Source organism: Gavialis gangeticus, unplaced genomic scaffold (genome assembly GCF_001723915.1).
Source record: "Gavialis gangeticus isolate Ggan-Ray unplaced genomic scaffold, GavGan_comp1, whole genome shotgun sequence".
NCBI classification, from domain to species: domain Eukaryota; kingdom Metazoa; phylum Chordata; order Crocodylia; family Gavialidae; genus Gavialis; species Gavialis gangeticus.
Window position 1 is genome coordinate 73,636,361 of NW_017729029.1, and position 18,315 is coordinate 73,654,675.

General features: G+C 45.7%; 1 protein-coding gene across 1 annotated transcript in view; it reads right to left on the reverse strand.

Annotated features, from left to right (window-relative positions):
* The window catches only part of LOC109300376 (probable ATP-dependent RNA helicase DDX60), an 80,263-nt gene that overhangs the window by 35,594 nt on the left and 26,354 nt on the right, over positions 1-18,315 (reverse strand). The window contains exons 13-16 of the mRNA XM_019521061.1: positions 14,017-14,144; positions 13,234-13,392; positions 3,141-3,288; positions 1,452-1,604 (exon numbers count right to left, since the gene is read on the reverse strand). Coding sequence (XP_019376606.1) covers positions 1,452-1,604; positions 3,141-3,288; positions 13,234-13,392; positions 14,017-14,144 — 588 coding nt within the window. The remainder of the gene's footprint in view (positions 1-1,451; positions 1,605-3,140; positions 3,289-13,233; positions 13,393-14,016; positions 14,145-18,315) is intronic.

Here is an 18,315-nt window from a genome sequence, read left to right on the forward strand (position 1 = left end):
CTCCAGCTGTGGCCTGACCAGCGTCGCATAGAGGGGGAGGATCACCTCCTTGGCTCTACTTAAGATGCACCTGTGGATGCACAACAAGGTCCGGTTAGCCCTGCCAACCGTGACCTCGCATTGTCGGCCCATGGATTCCTGAAACCTGCAAGGATACAGCCATTGAATCAATCACATCAAGGGTGGACTCCCAAAAATACACCACTGGGCAAAACCCCCAGTGACTGTGACTAACAGCTGTCATGCGCTACTCAAGACCCATGTGGGACAGTGACCTCCAGATTGGGCAGCCAAGATGATGCTGGGGGATCATGGAAGTCTGCCAAAAAGGGATAAGAAACAGTAAAGCGTGACCCTCAGGGGTGCCCTCTCATCCAGCACCTGACCTACCGAGACAGAAGGACAAGCAGGCGACCCTCTTCTGAATAAGACATTGCCTTGAAGGAAGCTGACCATTGACAACAGACTCCAGGGCTTTGGACAAATAGATATACTGACACCAGTGCTCTCACCATCACTACAGCAGCTACTATACTACATGGGGTTAAATGACATGGGTTTGAATGAGTGAGTGCATGTGCGTGTGCGCTAAGGTGACCGGTATGCCTCATAACTCAAAGTTTGCATTTATGATTTTATTGGTAACTTCACATCCCGTACCATAAATCAGAATTTATTATGATCCTGCGAGTTGGTCCTTTGTAGCCAACAATTCTTCCACTTCACTCGGCACTGGTGAGACCACAGCTCTGGGCACCGCACTTCAACAAGGATGTGGAAAAGCTCAAGAAAGTTCAAAGAAGAGCCACTTGTATGATCAGAGACTTGCAAGGCAAGCCATACAAGGAAGGGCTGAGGGACTTGGGTCTCTTCAGCCTAAAATAGAGAAGGCTGAGAGGGGACTTAGTAGTAGCTTACCACTGTATCAGGGGAATACATCAAGGGCTCAGGGAACAACTGTTCACCAGGGCTCCCTTGGAGAAAACCAGGAGTAATGGCCACAGACTCCTGGAAGGCTGTTTCAGGCTTAACGCTAGGAAAAACTTCACAGTTAGGGTGTCCAGACTGTGGAATAAACTCCCTCCAGAGGTGGTACAATCACCTACCCAAAGAATCTTCAAGAGGAGACTTGACGGTCACCTTGCTGGGGTCACCTGACCCTAGTAGTCTTTCCTGCCTAGTGCAGGGGGGCTGGACCTGATGACCTTGCATGGTCCCTTCCAGCCACTTGCAAGCCATGAATCTATTATATTTTTTTTTTCCAATTCAGGAGCTATCAAATTAATGTTGGGAAATCAAGTACAACATATTCTACTATAAGAACTGAAAATAATTTCATGCTAAAAAATATGAATGAATGTCAAGCTGTGATTAAAACAGATATCATTAAAAATAAAATGTTCACTTGTTAAAAAAAATATTGGCCATAATGATGGCCATTATTCACCAACCTGGATATATCCCATCCTGAACAGCATTTCCACAAATTGTTTTTGTTTGGCAGTCATAGAACCATGATGATATCCAATACCACGTTTTGCCAACAATCTCTGACGAGAAGCATGTCTCTGCCACCTTAGTCGTAAAAAGATATCCTTCAAGGTCTAGAAACGTACAAACAAGTTTAATATTTATCACAGTCATTTAAGCACTGCAGGTAAAAATGAGAAATCTATAACCTGATCATTTCTGCTGCACATTTTTTCTCCTTATTTTTCACTAATGTGCAGTACCTTTCATCCATATAATTCAAAAGTAGTCCAAAACTGCTGCTACTGGCTCAGGGACAAAAAGCTGGACACTGCAGTACCTAACTTTTAGGCACCTGGTCCCTGCAATTAATCAACCAAAATAAACTGGCTAGCTAGTAACTGGTAGTAGGTAGGATAACAAGTTTCCAAAAAGTGATGATCACATGCATCTCAACACTATGGGTGTCTGATGTTGTGTGCTATTGTTACAGTTCTTAAATGAACTCAACACAAGTAAACTGTCATCCTGAAATTTTGTCACTATTGTTGGCCATCTCAGAACTGTGGGACTATCTTTTCCCATCAGTCACTTTAACTCCTCAAGTCCAGAAATATTGCCTGAAGTGAAGCTATCCAAGAAAAAAGTTTATTGGCATGAGAATTGTTTTCCTGCCTTGTATATAAAGTAGATCAACTCCTTATTGCTAGAGTAACTCCCTCCCAAAACTCAGCAGGAGTGGCCCACCTTAAAAATAAAGTGACCTAGAACTTATGTACAAAGTATATGAAAATAGAATATTTCCTGAAAAGTTAATCACAGAATTATGATTCTCAGGCACATCAATCCTACATTAAAAGCATCTACAACACTGATTCTCAAAAGGAGTGGCATAGTACCCCAGAGTGCCATGAGATTCTTTCAAGGGTGCCACTGTGCCCAGCTATCTGTGGACTTCTGTTGCTGCCACCTTATCCCCAGGTAGCCCCTGCACTTGTCGCCCCATGCTCTAAGCAGCATGTTCCACCCCACCTTTGCCTCTTCCCGTGCTTTCAAAGCCAGCTCCTGAGCAATCAGGACTCAGGACTGATTCAAATGGACAGATGCTCCTTGGCCTGTCCCTCCCCCTCCCCCAGACCTGTGTGTCCAGTTGCCTACCCACAGTGCCCCTCTGATCCCCTAAGTGCCACCCACATAGCAGCTCCTTGTCACTGCTAGCTGGTTGTCCCCAGACTGTCCAATACAGTGGAGTTCAGGGGGAGACTAAGGGCAAAAAGTGGCCCAACCAAAGCCACATGTGCTGCTCAGAATGCAGGGTGGTTGACATGGGGGCGGATAAGGGAGAGGGGGCAGTGACGACCTGGAGCCATTGACAGGGAGCCAATGTGATGGGGCTGGGCAGAGCTGGCCAACAGCCTGAAAGGGTGAATATTCTGTTCTTTTCTCTATTCATTACTATATATTATTCATATTCTATTCTTAACTATATATTATTAGTTATATAATTACATTTGCATTATAATATTAATACTAAATTTATGTTTGTTTTTGAAATGTGATGCCACTGAATTCTGAAAAGTTATGGAGGGTTGCCTTTAGTCTGAAATGGTTGAGAACCACTGGTCTAAATCAAAAGCCAGCTATATTTTTAGACAGCGATTACTACTCACTTGTTCATCCACAGCTTTAGAATTAGCATAAGTAAACTCTGGAGGGATTTTAGTAAGGATTGCAAGTCTCTTCTCTATTTGTTCCTTTTCCTCCAAGGCAATTAGTATACTTTCTGCTTTCCTGGTGGTAGCCTGTCTTGCTGATTTACTGTATGGAATAAACATACAAAATTATTTAAAATTGTAATTCCAGTAGAGTTCTTAATTTACAGTACTCTTGGGGCAAGATTATGTTCCAGTTATTTGGTGCACATTGGTCCAGACTTAGACTCCTGACTTCCATTCTATTCTACCATACTTGGGTAGGTCCTACCTTGCTGCTTTCTTCCACAGAAAAATAGAAAAGTAGGGTGGGTGGGAAGGGACCTTTGGTCATCTAGTTCAATTCCCCGTTACAGGTAGGATCATCCCTATCCAAACCATCCTATACAAATCCAATGTCTAGCCTATTAGTAAAACTACACAATCAACCCAGATAAAATCAGAAAACTTAATATGCTAACCCACCACAAGTAAAACAAGAGGACAGTAGCCAACAAGGGCTATTAAAATATGTTTGAGAGATCCAAGGAAGGGGGTCATGCCTCCCACAACAAAGGAAGGCAAACCCCCTCTCAGTCAGTACCAATTTGACCATGGGTAAAACCCTCTGGACAGGAACCTTTGAGTCAACAGGAGCATTAACATACAGAAAATCGCCAGCCTTGGCAGCAGCCAACCTCCAATGATTGTGAGGAAGGCAACAAAACAAAAAACAAAACAAAACAAAAAACAAAAAACCCCCCAAAAAATCCAAATCCCTGACATGGCAATAAGGGGGGAAAAATCCTTCCTAGCCCTATGTGGCAACCAGCAAAATCCAGAAGCTTGGGAAATACCCATAGCTACTCCTAGATTATTCCTGACTAATGCTTGCCCAACCTTTTCTTGAACACCTCCAGTGATGGAGATTCTACAACTTTCCTAGGCAGCTTGTTGTACTGCCTTACTGTTCTAATAGTAAAGAAAATTTTCCTGACACCCAGTCTGAACCTACTTTGCTGCAGCTTCAACCATCCTGCTCTCTACAGCGAGAGAGAAAAGGAGGTCTTCCCACTTCTTTATGGCAGCCCTTCAGACATTTGAAGACTGCTATCATATCCCCTTGAGTGCCTTTTCCACAAGCTGAACATATCTAACTCCTTTAACCTCCCCTCATATAGCTGACCCCAGGCTTTTATCATTTTTGTCACCCACTTCTGGACCCTCTCTCACTTCTGCATATCCTTTCTGAAATATGAAGCCCAAAACTGCACACAATACTCTAGATGAGGCCTAACTATTGCCAATTAAAGATGCACTATCTCCTCACATCTCGCACCTCATGCTTCTATTACTGCAGCCCAAAACCATTTGCCTTTTGTACAGCTGTGTCATACTACAGACTCATGTTGAGTCAGTCTATAATCCACCAGCTCTATGATCCAGTGTTGTCATCTAGCCTGGTGTCATCCATTTTGTAGTTGTGTTTTTGATTATTCTTCCTTGTATTTCTCAGCCCTGAACTTCATCCTGTTGGCTCCACTTCAGCTTTCCAATCTGTCACAGTCCTTCTGAATTGCAGTCCTGGCCTCCAATATGTCTGCGATCCTTCCCAGCTTAGTGTCATCTGCAAATTTATTCAAGAAGCACTCCATTCCAGCATCCAAGTAATTAATAAGCACACTGAACAGCACAGGACCCAGGTCAGATCCACATGGAACTCCACTTGAAGCCTCCTGCCATTCTGATTTGGATCCATTTAGAATTACCCTTTGCTTGTGGTTATCAAGCCACTTTAGTCTGAAATCCTCCTTTTTGAAATCTAGTGACTTCATGTTTTCCCAGTTTCAAGATCAAGAATTCTATCTTATTGTGATCACTTCCTTCCAAGTTTCCCATCACCTTCACATTCTCCATCACTTCTTCTCCCTTGGTCAGGACACAGTCCAAGATAAATGTATCCTCAACCTTCTGGAACAGAAAGTTGTCTCCACACAAGTTAGGAACTTGCTTGACATTTTACTAATGTTCTTTCAGCAGATGTCTGGAATACTGAAGTCTCCAATCAGTACCATAACATAACTTTAGGACAATGTTGAAACTTCCATAAAGAGTATCTTATCCACTTCTTCTTGACTTCGTGGCCTATAACAAATCTCCACCATTGTATTGGTGCTATATCCCTTACCTTTTATTTTCACCCGGATATATTCTGATCAGCTACCTTCTTCCATTTGAACCAGGGAACAAGTGTGTGCATTTTTGACACACAAGGCAATGCTACTACCTTTTCTCCCAACCCTGTGTAAGGCAATGTTATGTGTTGGTGCCAGGTCTGTTCATTTTCAAGAGACCCAAGCCCAAACTACAGGATTGTAGCTAAAAGCAAAAGGTCTCAAAAAGCCTGTGTCTGAGTGACTGTAGCATAGACCCTTGCAGATGCAATAGCTGGGTTAGTCCAGCAAAGAAAGCCATCTGTATTCTTAATTAGGCACAATCAAACAGAGCACAAGGCCTAAACAGAAACACTATAAGGAAGAACTATATATTGAGTATTTGGATTATTTGATATTGTAGCTTCATATTAAAATAATTAAAAGTTGTAATCACTTTAACCAAATATATTGAGTGTAATTTTTTCTATAACAAATGTATTTTTGTTAAAATTCTTAAATAAGTTGTAAAAACAAAGCATGTGACTACTCGCATGTAACAACATAAAAGTCAAACCATAAACTAAAGAGGAGAGGTAACAGACAAGTGTTACCAGTATTCTACAATAGAAAGGAAAAGGAAAAAGGAATCCTCCCTGCTTTCCCAAGGATTTAAATCTCAACTAACTGACACTTCCAGGCAGGGCTAGATTAATGCATAAGCAAACCAGACACATGCCTAGGGCCCTAAGTGAAGAAGGGACCCAGTTGTGATTATTTTACATATTATAATTACTGAGTAAAAAAAGTAATACATATTAAGTAGGGGTCCATGAGTTTGTTTGCCTAGAGCCCACTAAAGGGTTAATCCGGCCCTGCTTCCAGGTCTGCAAGGAATCTAGTTAAATCCAGTTCTAAAAGCTTTTGTGAAACAAAGAAATTTAAATAGAACTAATCAAGATTTAGTTATTAGAATATTGAACTGTGACTACCAGCCACCCATAATACCATGGCGGGGGGGATTTGGAGACCTCTATATGTTACCTGCTGAATCATTTGACAAAGCCCTTGCTGACAGTGACTGAAAGCCTGGCCAGCTTCACTTTGTGGCAATCAAGACCAGTCCCATACGATTATGCTTTATGCTTTGCTATTACTCTTGCTTTGTCAATTAATCAATAAACCTCTCATATTGGTTAGAATGAGTTTGAGTTTTTCACCTGTCCATCCTGTTTAAAGTTTAAACCTGTCTTTTCAAAACAGGGATGTAGCCCTCAGTGTTGACGTTCCAGCGGTAAGCATGTCTCACCAGGTCTCTGTGATACTATCAGATTATAGTTCTTTTCACAGGCTGTGACTTCTAGCTCATCTTGTTTGTTCCCCATACTTATTACATTTGTATATAAACATTGGGTGCATTTTGCCTTCCAACGCACTTGTTCCCCTTTTGCATCACTTTTTGCTGTCCTGTGGTTCTCTGGCCCTTTCCCAGAGTTGAGCTGCTTCTTCCAGTCCTTTCTCCTCTAGACTGTTTGTTATGTTGCTGAAGGGTTTTGTTCACCTTGTGGAAACTAGTTTAAATCCCTCCTTACTAGGTTGGCCAGACAATGCCCAAAGATCTCTTTCTGGTACTGGTTAGGTAAGAGGTCCTACAGGCTAGATGAGTGGCACAGAACCAGTCCACAGGCTGGAGGAATGGTGCATGAGTCTGTCCCAAAGGCAGAATCATGCCCACAGACCCCCCCCACCCACACACACACACACACACACACACACACACACACACACACACACACAAACATGCAGGATCCAGCACCCACTCCAACTGGTTCAGAACGGTGAAGAGAGTGGGTGGTGTCCACTCCGGCTGGATCAGAATGTGAGCCAAGTCAGAGCTCACTACCCCCCTATCCCTCTCCATATACTGAATCAAGCACCCACTCCGGTCAATCTTGGACTGCACCACATACAGTGCCTGATCCAGGGCAAGCACTGTACACAGCACCCACCCTGAAACAGCTGGAGCAGGCATATGTGGCTCAGGTGCCAGGACTGCCAGAGTGGGGGCCACGTGGCTCGTATCCTGGGTCTGACAATGTCCCAGGCTCACCAGAGCAAACACCATGCACAGTGCAGTCCCAGGCCAGCCAGAGCAGGCACCACAGGCACTGGATCCAGTATGCAGGGTGAGAGGTCCTGGACTAGCCCTGCATGGGTGCTGCATGCAGCACAGGTCCCAGCCCTGAGTCTGGTCCAGTGCCCGCTACATGCTGCCAGCCCCTCCCCACAGCAGCCCAGGGACTGCCCTGCCTGCCAGCAGTTTACCCTCTCCTCCCCACCACTGAACAGGCAGGTAAGATACAGGAGTACATGACATGGGAGTTTACTTAGCCTTATATTGAAGCACTGTTTTTAAAAACTCACTACTTCAATTTAGGACCCCTGTTTCATCTACACACCCCCACTGTTCTCTTCCTTCTTGGTGTAATGGTTTTAGAGCCCCTATCCCTAGGGCCCTGCATTTCCTGCTCTCTAGACCCTGCAGCCCTGCACTTCCTGATGAGTCTTTTTGATACTACCTGATAATGTTCTTACCTCTGCTTTTCCTCTGATGTTCTACCACGGAGTGCCTGAAAGTAGCTACTGACTTCAATCTGTTCCTATTGAATTCTGGGGACTGTCCTTCTAATGGTCATAAACTGCCACTTCTCTTTTTTCCTTTTAGCATCTCCAATGCCAGCCTCTCATGACCCCTATCCAGGAAACCTTCATTTGTCTTGATGCCATGCAGTATGGATACACAAGCTTCCCAGCCTTCAATCTTCGTCTCCAAGATAGGCACCAGCTTACACTTGGTACAAATTAAATGGTCTTGACCAAGAGCGCTCAACCTTTAGCCTGCAAGGCAGATCTGGCCTGTAGAACTATGTAATCCAGCCTGCAGACCTCTACACTATACCACAGTGTTCTGGCATTGGGTGCCCCTCCACCAAGCTCCAAGGCTGTCTTCACTGTGCTACTGCGTGTTTGTGTGGAACAGATTAGATTCTGCCTTTGGGAAAACTCTTTTCAGCAGATCTCAGCCACTCCAGCTCCAGACCAGACCTTGAAGCTCCAGCAGAAGAAACCTTACAGCTTATGGGATGTGTACACACTTCCATCTGCAAAGTATCCTCTTATTTACAGAATAGAAATGCCCGTGATTAGCAATTCCTCTGAAAAATCACCTTTCCCACAAGCCATCAGCAAGGCATATAAAATAATCAAACAAAAGATCTATTACACAAGGAAGATAGAGCATGCAGATAAATGCGACTATAATAGAGAAAAAAATCCAGGAAATAAACACAAAAAATATTTCTCTGTGTTTCTCTACCTTGAAACAACTTGAGACAGCACCTGCATACAGCAGTTTTTTTCACATTTCCCTCAGAGCGCAGCCCTGCTAACCCAACAGGTTAACATGGTTTTCCCAAGCTGGGGGTTTAGACGAGCTTCCTAAGCTGAAGGATTGCTAGACAAGGAGCCTTATCAAAAGATATCACTTATATACCTTATCTTTCTAATCAGCCCTTGGGGAGCATGTGTATTATGCAGATGATTTTCTTCCTCCAGAGAGGCTTCTCCATCTATCATGTTAGATGAGAGGCAAGGGCTAGGGACAGAAGTTACACATAAACAAGTTTAAGTGATCAGAAACTGTTTTAAACCTATAACAGAACAGAAGTTTGTGCACATAAGCCAATTTCAAAATGGCCAAAATATCTCAAAGTTTGAGATAAACCTGGTGGAATGTAGTATCAGATTTAACTGATTGAGATCAAACTGGTTTATGGAACTTCTGTCCCAGTCCCCTTCCTGGTTTATGTTAGAGTCCCTCAGCATCCCATCATGCTCTGCAGCCCTGAGCTGGGCTGTGCTGTCTGCTCTAGTGGAGCAGGACTGGCCCCTCTCCTCTGCTCTCTAGCTGGAGCAGGGTGGAGGCATGGCCAGATACCAGCCTCCCTAGTGCAAAGGGGGCAGAAAAGAGGTTTATTCCCCCCTCCCTCCCCTGTACCACCAGCATGGATCCAAGCCGGGGTCTTTCAGGCAGGAACACAGCAGCCCGTCAGGCATTTTGCCCCACTTGCTGCTCCAATGCCAGGGGCCATGACCAGCCCTGGCAGCAGCCCCAAGCAAATAAGGGATGGGGGGGTGTTAATGGCCCCTTCCCTCCCTTGTTCCACTGGCGTGAAGGCACAAACCCCAGCCAGGGTCTGCCTGGCTGGCAGGGGCATAGCAGCCTGTGTTAGGGCCACCCCTCCTCCCCAGCCTTGCTGCTGCAGCAGCAGGGGCAGGGGAATAGCCAGACACCAGCCAGGCATGGCGCCTGAGATGAAGGGGGCAGGAAGGAGGTTTGTTCCGCCCCCATCCCCTTTCCCACCTGGGGGACCCCAGCAGGGGCCTGCCTGGTGGGGCAGAGCAGCCCCTGTCAGGCATTGCCCCCCCCCCGCCACTGTCACTCAAGTGACAGGGGGCATGGCCAGCCCCAAAAGTAGCCTCAAGCAAATGGGGCAGGGGGGGTGATGGGGATGGAGAAGGATTTAATTCCTCCCCTCCTCCCCTGTCCTACTGGCAGGACCCAAGCTGGGGTCTGCCTGGCTGGAGTGCAGCAACCTGTGTCAGAGGCACTCCCCCCTGTGCTGCTGCAGCAGCAGGGGAAGAAGTATAGCCAGACGCCAGCTTGACATGGCCCCCTGAGGGGAAGGAGGCAAGGAAAGGCTTTATTCCTCACTTCATCCCCCCTTCACTTCAGGGGACCACACTGGCCAGCATCTGGCCACAACCTCACCCCGATGCTGAACCAGTGAGGGGGAGGGACACTGATGGGGCAGCAGCCCCTGTCATGGTGTCCCAGGGAATGCAAAACTCTTCCTGGTGGGGGGGCTGTGCTGCAGGTGGGAGCAGGGTGGGCAGAACTGCCACAGCCTGTGTGGAGCAAGCAGCAGCAGGGCTCAGAGGGGTGGCTGTGGGGGGCTAACCCACATTTTGGGGCTGCCATAGCCCTGCAAGACCTCCCTAGTACCACCACTGCTGGGGGCCCTGCACAGGCTATAGCAGTTCCTCCCGCCCCGCTCCTGCCCACAGCACAGCCCCCAGACTGAGAAGAGGCTTGTGCTCTCCAGGACACCATGACAAGGGCTGCTGCCCCAGGGGTGGGGTCATGACCAGAATTCATCTGACATGGCCTCCTAAGGTAAAGTGGGTGGGGAGGTGATATATTCCCCCCTCCCTCTCCTCCCAGGAAACCACAGCCAGGGTCTGCCTGGCCAGGTGCGACCAGTGAAGGGAGCAGCTGGGTGCTGGCAGACCCCAGCTGTAGTTCCCCACAGGGAGAGGGGACAGAGGAAGAAATAAACCCCCTCTCTGCCCCCTTTGCATCAGGGGCCCATGCAAGGCTGGCATCTGGCCACATCCCTGCCCCACCAGTGCAGCAGTGAGTGGGGGGGCGCAGATCCTGACACAGGCTGCTCCACCCCAGTCAGGCAGATCCTAGCTGGGGTCCATGCCAGTGGGACAGGGGAAGGAGGGGAGGGGGCGAGTTAAACCCCACTCTGTCCCTGTTCATTTGAGCCTGCTGCTCCTGCCACTTGAGTGGCAAGGGAGGAGGGTGGGAAATGCCTAGCAGAGGCTGCTTCCCCCTTCCCCCTCCAGCTACACCTTGACTGGGGACTGTGCAGGCCAGGTTTAAACCCCTTCCCAGTCATACTTAGCCTGCCAGGGCCTAGCCACACACCCCAGCTCAGTTTGCCCATCAGCTGAGGGCTCGCTCTAGCACTCTCTGGCTTCTGGCCTGAGCCACTGCAAGCATGTGCCTGCATTTCCAGAATCGAAAGTGAATGTCTGTTCACTTGCTTGCCGTTCAATTTATGCAGGTTAAACTAGCCTTCAAAGATTGATCTGATTCAGGCTTGGGCTTTCTGAATGTCTGTACTTAGCCAAGTACTTCCTTGGCTAATTCTTTTATTTAACTAACTGTATATAAAGGGTTACAGATAATGAGGCCCCTTAGGATGTTTCTTGCACAGGCTTAGGAAAAAAGTATGGCTCTGTAGTCTAGCTCCTTTTTTCTATAGGTTGTGAATTTTCCATTTTAAGCAACAGATCTGGCTATCTTCCATGTTATGGTAATCTGAGAGTAATGTTGTAGCCATAATATTAAAAAAACTATGCAAGGGGCAAGGATTTCTTAGGGTGAATAAATCCTCTTAGGGTGAAACACTATTCTAGAAAAGAATAGAAAAAATGGCAAATGAACAAACTCTTCTCAAATATATATTTGAAGCAAAGAAGAACATTTCTGAAAGAACATCACATCAGTGAAGACAGCCTGTCAGCATTGCAGAAGTTACCCCTGAGTGTCATATGACTATAGCACTGCATGCTGTAGTCCTACCCCATCTGATGAGCTAGCTTAACACTCCAGCCCACAAAAGACTCCTTGCCACATCCATTCTTTCAGATCCTTCTTCCCAGGCACCATTTTATTCATACAGACCAAATTTCACAATTGACATAGGCTGCAAAAAATAACTATATTTTGCTCTCTCTACTCCAGAATTTTCCACCAAAACCAACCAGCCTCCCTCCTATATCATACCACAGGGGTTTTCAACCTTTTTAAAATAAGTGTACCCCTGGCAGCCCAACTTTTAGTAAGTGTAGCCCTGTGGGGGTGGCAAGCAGCCAGATGCAGAGTGGGGGTGTGTGCCAAGTGGCAACAGTACAGCATCTGTGCAGCCCTGCTATCTCCCCACCCCAGCCTGAGAGAGCAGCATGGGGTGGTGGCCCTCCATCCCTGCCCACCCCTGCGTACCCCCAGTTGACAACCCCTGTCATACCACATCTCTTAAAAAAACAAAAACAAACAAACAAACAAAAAAGTCCACAACCTTTCTCTGTCCTTTTTAGCTCCTGACACAGAAGACAGCTGCACTAGGAGGGACTGAGAGTAGTTGCCAGGTTTTTTTTAGCTCTTTCCACCTTTTTTATGCCCCATGAATTCTGCTGGAATGTACTGTGCTAGGGTTTGCAAGGAAGTATTTGAAAAGCAGCCTTTTGACTATCAGCAATAATGTGTGCACTAAAAGAATTCCTCATGGTTATCCAAAGCTTTCATAGCCTCTTTATGCTACCTGGGTCATTTTATATGGTATAAAGGGGCCAAACCAAGGATGAGCATCTCATATTTGGAGTGTACAATTTTTTGACTGGACATTAAGTTAATGGAATTTATATTATAATATAACACAGCATTTGCCATTATCTGATTTTGAATAGTTTGGTGCTGATTTGAAAGACTCAAACAGGAATTGCTTGGGCGTGCCTGGATTTCTCATCATGCAAATTACCCAGCACTACTGATAGGCTAGTGGTTAAACAGGGACAAGTCAAGTCATCTGGTTACCATAAGTATTTCAAAGATATAAACAACCAGGTTTAATATACTATGTAGAGAGTCTCCTGAAGGAAATGGTGGAGGCCATCACAGCTTGGGGCATGCTATAAATCTAATAAATAAAGCATGGAAAAGCCCTTAAGGACAAAATGTAGAGAATAACCCCACATTTGATGAGCACTGGACAGTTTAACAGTTCTTCATTTTTTACATATGAAATTAAAAAGTTACTCTTAGTGCTGTTGGTCTTTTCTCTGTTTATGTATTATATTTGAAAAGTTTTCAATGTCTTTTAATTAAGTGCACAAAATAGTCTGTTTGTTACATCCATTTGTTATGCCTGCCCTTAAAATTATGAATTCTTTGAAGCAGGTAGTATTTCATTTTCTGTGTAAATAGCATCTTAGTACAATAATGTCTGGATCCTACCTGGGGTCTCCGAGCACTAACACTTTACTTAATATATATTAATAATACTTACGTGGGTTTGCAATTCTCCAAGATTTTATTCATTTTTTCCTGTTTATTTCTTAAATTTTCTATTTCTTTCTCAGTATTTGGATCTTGATTCCTCCTGTTCTGTCTTACCAAATTTACATATATTTTCGTGGCCAGTTGTTCTACTGAATGAATGTTAAACCTTAAAATAAATACATTTTAGTAAATATCTATTAAGATTTGTAAACTCTGATAAAGATACATATTAAATACAGGATACTCCTGTTTACTTTTAAAAAGTTCAACTTTTGAATATTATTGTAATTTTAGTCTTTAGAAGTACATCCCTATTACGCAAAACACTTAAGCCTATACTTAACTATAAGCATATGAACAGTAAGCAGTACTGACAATGAGATTACTTATATGATTAAAGTGTATCATCTACTTGTGCTTAGACTACATACCTTAGCAAAATGAATACGTAAGTAGTTTTCAATCTGTTACATGCAGATGTAAGTGACAGCATAAGATGAACTCAGCCAAGAATTAGACCTCATTTTTCAATTTGGTTCACTGTGTTAAATTTTAACTTTCCTTTAACCTTTTTGATTCTTGCACGATTAACTCTGACTTTTCAGACGGTAACAAAATGGTTCCAATTTACCTCAGCTGGACTTTTTAACATCTTGTAGGAGTGAAGGAAGGAAGGAGCTGGTAAAGACATTGTATTTTTTGCTGAGTCATATCAATACTTATCACCAGTACCTATCATTTTAACTCTGACAGCAATATGTATTACCACATATTGAATCTACACACTTACATAAAAAATATGGCAGGCAGTTTATCCATGGCTTGTAATTTTTCAACAAAACGACAAAATTTGATCCGCTTTTCATTTTCTGGACAATCAGTGGGGTGAGGTTTAAGACACTCCAGAAGCTCCTGCACCTGGCCAAGTACAAAGATGGTTAGCTAGATTAGTTAGGCAGAAGGTAGGGCACAGTAACACCTTAGGACACTTTTACACATACTCTGGTGGTGAGGTGGAAAGTGCTTTAATTAGAGCGTCTCTGACAGCCACTCTAATTAAAGTGCTGCAGTATCTCATGCATCAGCATCCTCATGCTTAAAAGTGGCAGCAGAGGCACTTGAACTAAAGCTTGTTCGATAACCTTCAGTTCCAGCACTCCTTCCACCATTTTTAAGTGTGGGGATGCTGATCCATGAAATGGAGGAGGCTCCTGGAGTGTGGCAACTGCAGCAGTTAATTGAATCTGCTCGGATGCGCTAGAATTCCAGCACACTGGAGCAGCCGCGCTGCTTGTGTACAGGCAGCCTTAGAATCTAAGTCGTTCAGAAGCATGAGCTTTTGTAGGCAACATGCTATTTCATCAAATTCCTAGCATCTAATGAGTTAGGTTGTTCCCTATAAAAAAAGCTCATACCTCTCTGAACCACTTAGGCTGCTGCCATACATTAACCCCATTCCACCCCCTCCCAAAACTGCTCTGTACCAGAAGAAGTAGTGCATTAGTTTGACCCAGCTCTTCAGCATCTGTATAGACTGGGCACTTTAATGGGGTTTATTGCCACTTTTAGCTAACAGCTGATTCAATCAGCTATTAAATAAAAGCACCAAAAAAGCCCCACTAAAGTGCCTGATCCATACAGACATCTGGCAAGCCAGGTCCAACTAACACACTGCCTCTTCTGGGCATGCATGGAAGCACACTAAGTTTAAAGTAAAGTGCTGCTGTTTTGTTTTTTCATGTCTGTAAGCAACCTAAGATGACACACTTTCCTACCTTCTTCCTGTAGAAAGTATTGTTATTGCTCAGATTTACAGTTTAGATGTTTTGGAGCAGACTATATACTTTCACATCTAAGGCCCTCTCCATCCTAATACCTTAATTAAGAGAAAAAATGCTTGATAATAGAATTTGCATAAGATTGGCAGTTCTAAGTGCGGCTCAGGCACTGAAGAAACAACTCATTTCACCTCTCATTTTCTTCATCCATAAAAAGGATGATACCTACCACATCCAACAATAGGCTGACTCTGGAACCTTTATTCAATATATTCTCACCACCATAAATGGGACCTTGAGGAGGTAGCTAGGAACAAAATCTGATATACTACATCCACAAGCTCTGGGCACGGGAAGTGAAATCAGTTTATTTATACTCAAATTCAGAAATTGGATTAGCAAACAGGGTGGCATAAAGCAGTTGTCTCTAGCAGGTTAGTATTAAAGGAGTGTGTCACGGCATGGGGTCCCAAGGGATGACCATAATGCCCGAGGGCTCAGTGACTGTGGCAATCTTGCCCAATGGGAACACTTTTCCTCACCTACCATGTCTTGCTGGTAATTATAATAAATAGGGAGGCTGCCCTCAAATTTGTTTGGACACAGTCCTGATGGACCCCACTGAACCCTGTGGGGTCTTGGACCCCCTTCTGGGTCCTGCTCAAAATGGATGCCTCACGGGACATTATCAGCCTTATGGGTTAGATGCGTGGCTCCAAAACCACCCCTTTACCATGCCCCAAGCCTTGCAGATGGTATTTAAATGTTGTCCCCCCAAGGCCTTACTCTATTTTGGCCCCCTGTCATTGCTGGGCTCTCCACAGCCCCTTTGTCACTGCCCCCCCCCCCCGGGGCCAGGCCTGCTGGCACTGGGGTCTCCACACTGTAGTGTGGCCCCAACAAGGCCTCCTCCTCCTCCCCAATAGCCTCGGTCCAGTCCACCAGTTTATAAACAGCAACCAAAATGAGCCCCTGGGCTATAACATAATACAACCAGTCTAGGGTGCACTCTCTCCCTTTAAAAGATACAAACTTTCCCCCAAGCATTAAGTGCCTTGTAGCCCAGGGTACCTAGTGAGCTCCTGGAGCCCCATGAGTTCTATAGGCAACCACAGCATCTCTGGGTGATTCTTTTCTGCAGACTCCGTCCACTGGCTGCTGCCAGAGAACTAACTCCTGCTAGCCTCAGCCCTGGGGTGTATATGTGCCCAGGGCCCTGACTCCCTACCAGTCATCTGACTGTGTGCAGGTGCAGGCTAATTCCCATGTCAGTCAGCTGCCATAGTAACCTACACCTGTGGGGTTTCTGCCTGGCTCCTAGGACACTCTCCCTAGGCAGTTTCTCCTCTTAAAGGAGCAGGCACTTTAGTGCCCTGCGACAGAGTGAAAATACAAAATCTAAGAACACCTGAAGAAATATCAAAACTTGCATAACAACAACTTTGGGGTGGATCCAAATAAGGACTGGATCCCATCCAGATCTAACATGGGACAGGCAGACATTAGGTCGCTAAATGCAGGAAAACCACTCTGTGGGTTCATCTACACATGCACTTACCTGCACACTAGACTAATCTGCTGTGGTGTAAAGCATCACAGTCTACACATACTCTATTAAACAGCAGTAAACTAATTTTCACCACCATAAGGTAGTACTGTCAGGGACGGTACTATCTTACAGCAACAAAAATAATTGTGCCTAAATGCAAGAGTAAATGCTGACCTGGGCATACGTTGTGCCCAGTCAGTCCAGGTGGCAGGAGGCCAGACTCCTGCCTGCTTCCTAGCCATAGGGCTCCACAAGCTGGGTCACTCATGCTCCAGTCAGCCCCTCCAGCCAGCCTTGGGCTGACCCCCTGCAGTCCCCTGCCACCCTGGGGCTGCTCCACCCTGGTTCAAACTGCTGAAGTCCCAGGTGCAGCATCTGCACATGTGCCTTGAATCACAGCAGTTTGAACATCTACATGTGCCATTAAGGTGCCATGATAAACTCCAGTGCAAACTGCACCAGAGTTTATGATGTTGCCTTAATGGCACATGTAGATGCACCCAGTGATTGCTCAAGCCTGGAGGTATCTAAAGTTATTAGTGCCTCCGTATATGACCTGTAAGTTCTCCAGATGCCTTCAGTTCTGCTTCTGTACATGCCCCAAACTGTCCCAGCCTAAGTTCAGTCAGGATCCAGGAACCCAGCACTCCTCTGCTTGAGTCTGCTAAAGAACCCAGTTCAGGGGGCAACTCAGAGCAGTCCTAAATCACACACACAGAATCAAGGCCCTCAGAAAAACCACTTGTTTCCAGTTTCTTCTTGGACCAAAGCTGGAAGAAAAAGTGGTACTCACCTTTTTATACAAAATTCTAGTGGTTAGAAAGAGTAGCATAACTTGAGAAAGTGAGAAGAGTGCTAGCCCCAGGCACAGATTCAGGGGGGCAGCCCTAAGGATAGCTCACACTAGTGCAGCAACCTATGCCACCACTGGCCCTGTATGGAGGAAAGAAGCACCCGCTAGCTCCTGCCACCACTGCCCTCTAACACCTCTATGCCACCCAGGGTGCCAATAACGTACAGTTACGCTTCTGGATAGAACACTTGCCCAGGAAGCAGGTTCAATGCCTTCCTCTCCCTGAGTGTGGTCCATAGATTTAAGGATGTGTTTAAGCTGATGCTGGCTCAATTAAGCCAGGGTCAACAGCTATTATATGTTACATTTTGGCATAGGTGCTGAGTACATGGGGGCCAAAGGCCCAGGCCCCCCTTGGGAAGAGGGATGTCAAAGTCCAAACCTGAGGAAAAGTATGTAATATTTCTTAGGAACGATGACTGAGGCCGGGGATCTGGGTGTTCCATTCATGGAGAAAAAACAGGGACTGTCTCCTTTAATGGAGAAAAACACAGGAAATGGTGCGGTTCCCCTTGCAGGTTGGCAGCATTCAGGCCTGAGGGAAGCAAGGAAGGCGATTGGAGGCAGGGGGTGCCAGGTGGTAGAGAGCACCTCCCATAGCTCCCTCCAAGTAAGTTTATGAGGAGAGGACCTGCGATGTGGCAGGAAGGGGCAAGGGCCCAAGGCAACACAGCAAAGAGGTCATGTGGCCCTCAAGATTCCTACACTCACAGTGGGGCACGTGGTGCAGGACTGGACTAGCTCCAGGCAGGAGCCACCTCCACGGTCCAGCAGGTGGGACTTGATGTGTGAAGGAACACCATGCTGCCATGGCCACCAAGATGAGGTGCGGCAGTGATAGCAGCAGCAGCAGTGCAGAGTTGTCCCTCTCACTGCTGCCAGGTGGGCAGGGGCACCTCGCCTTGGCAG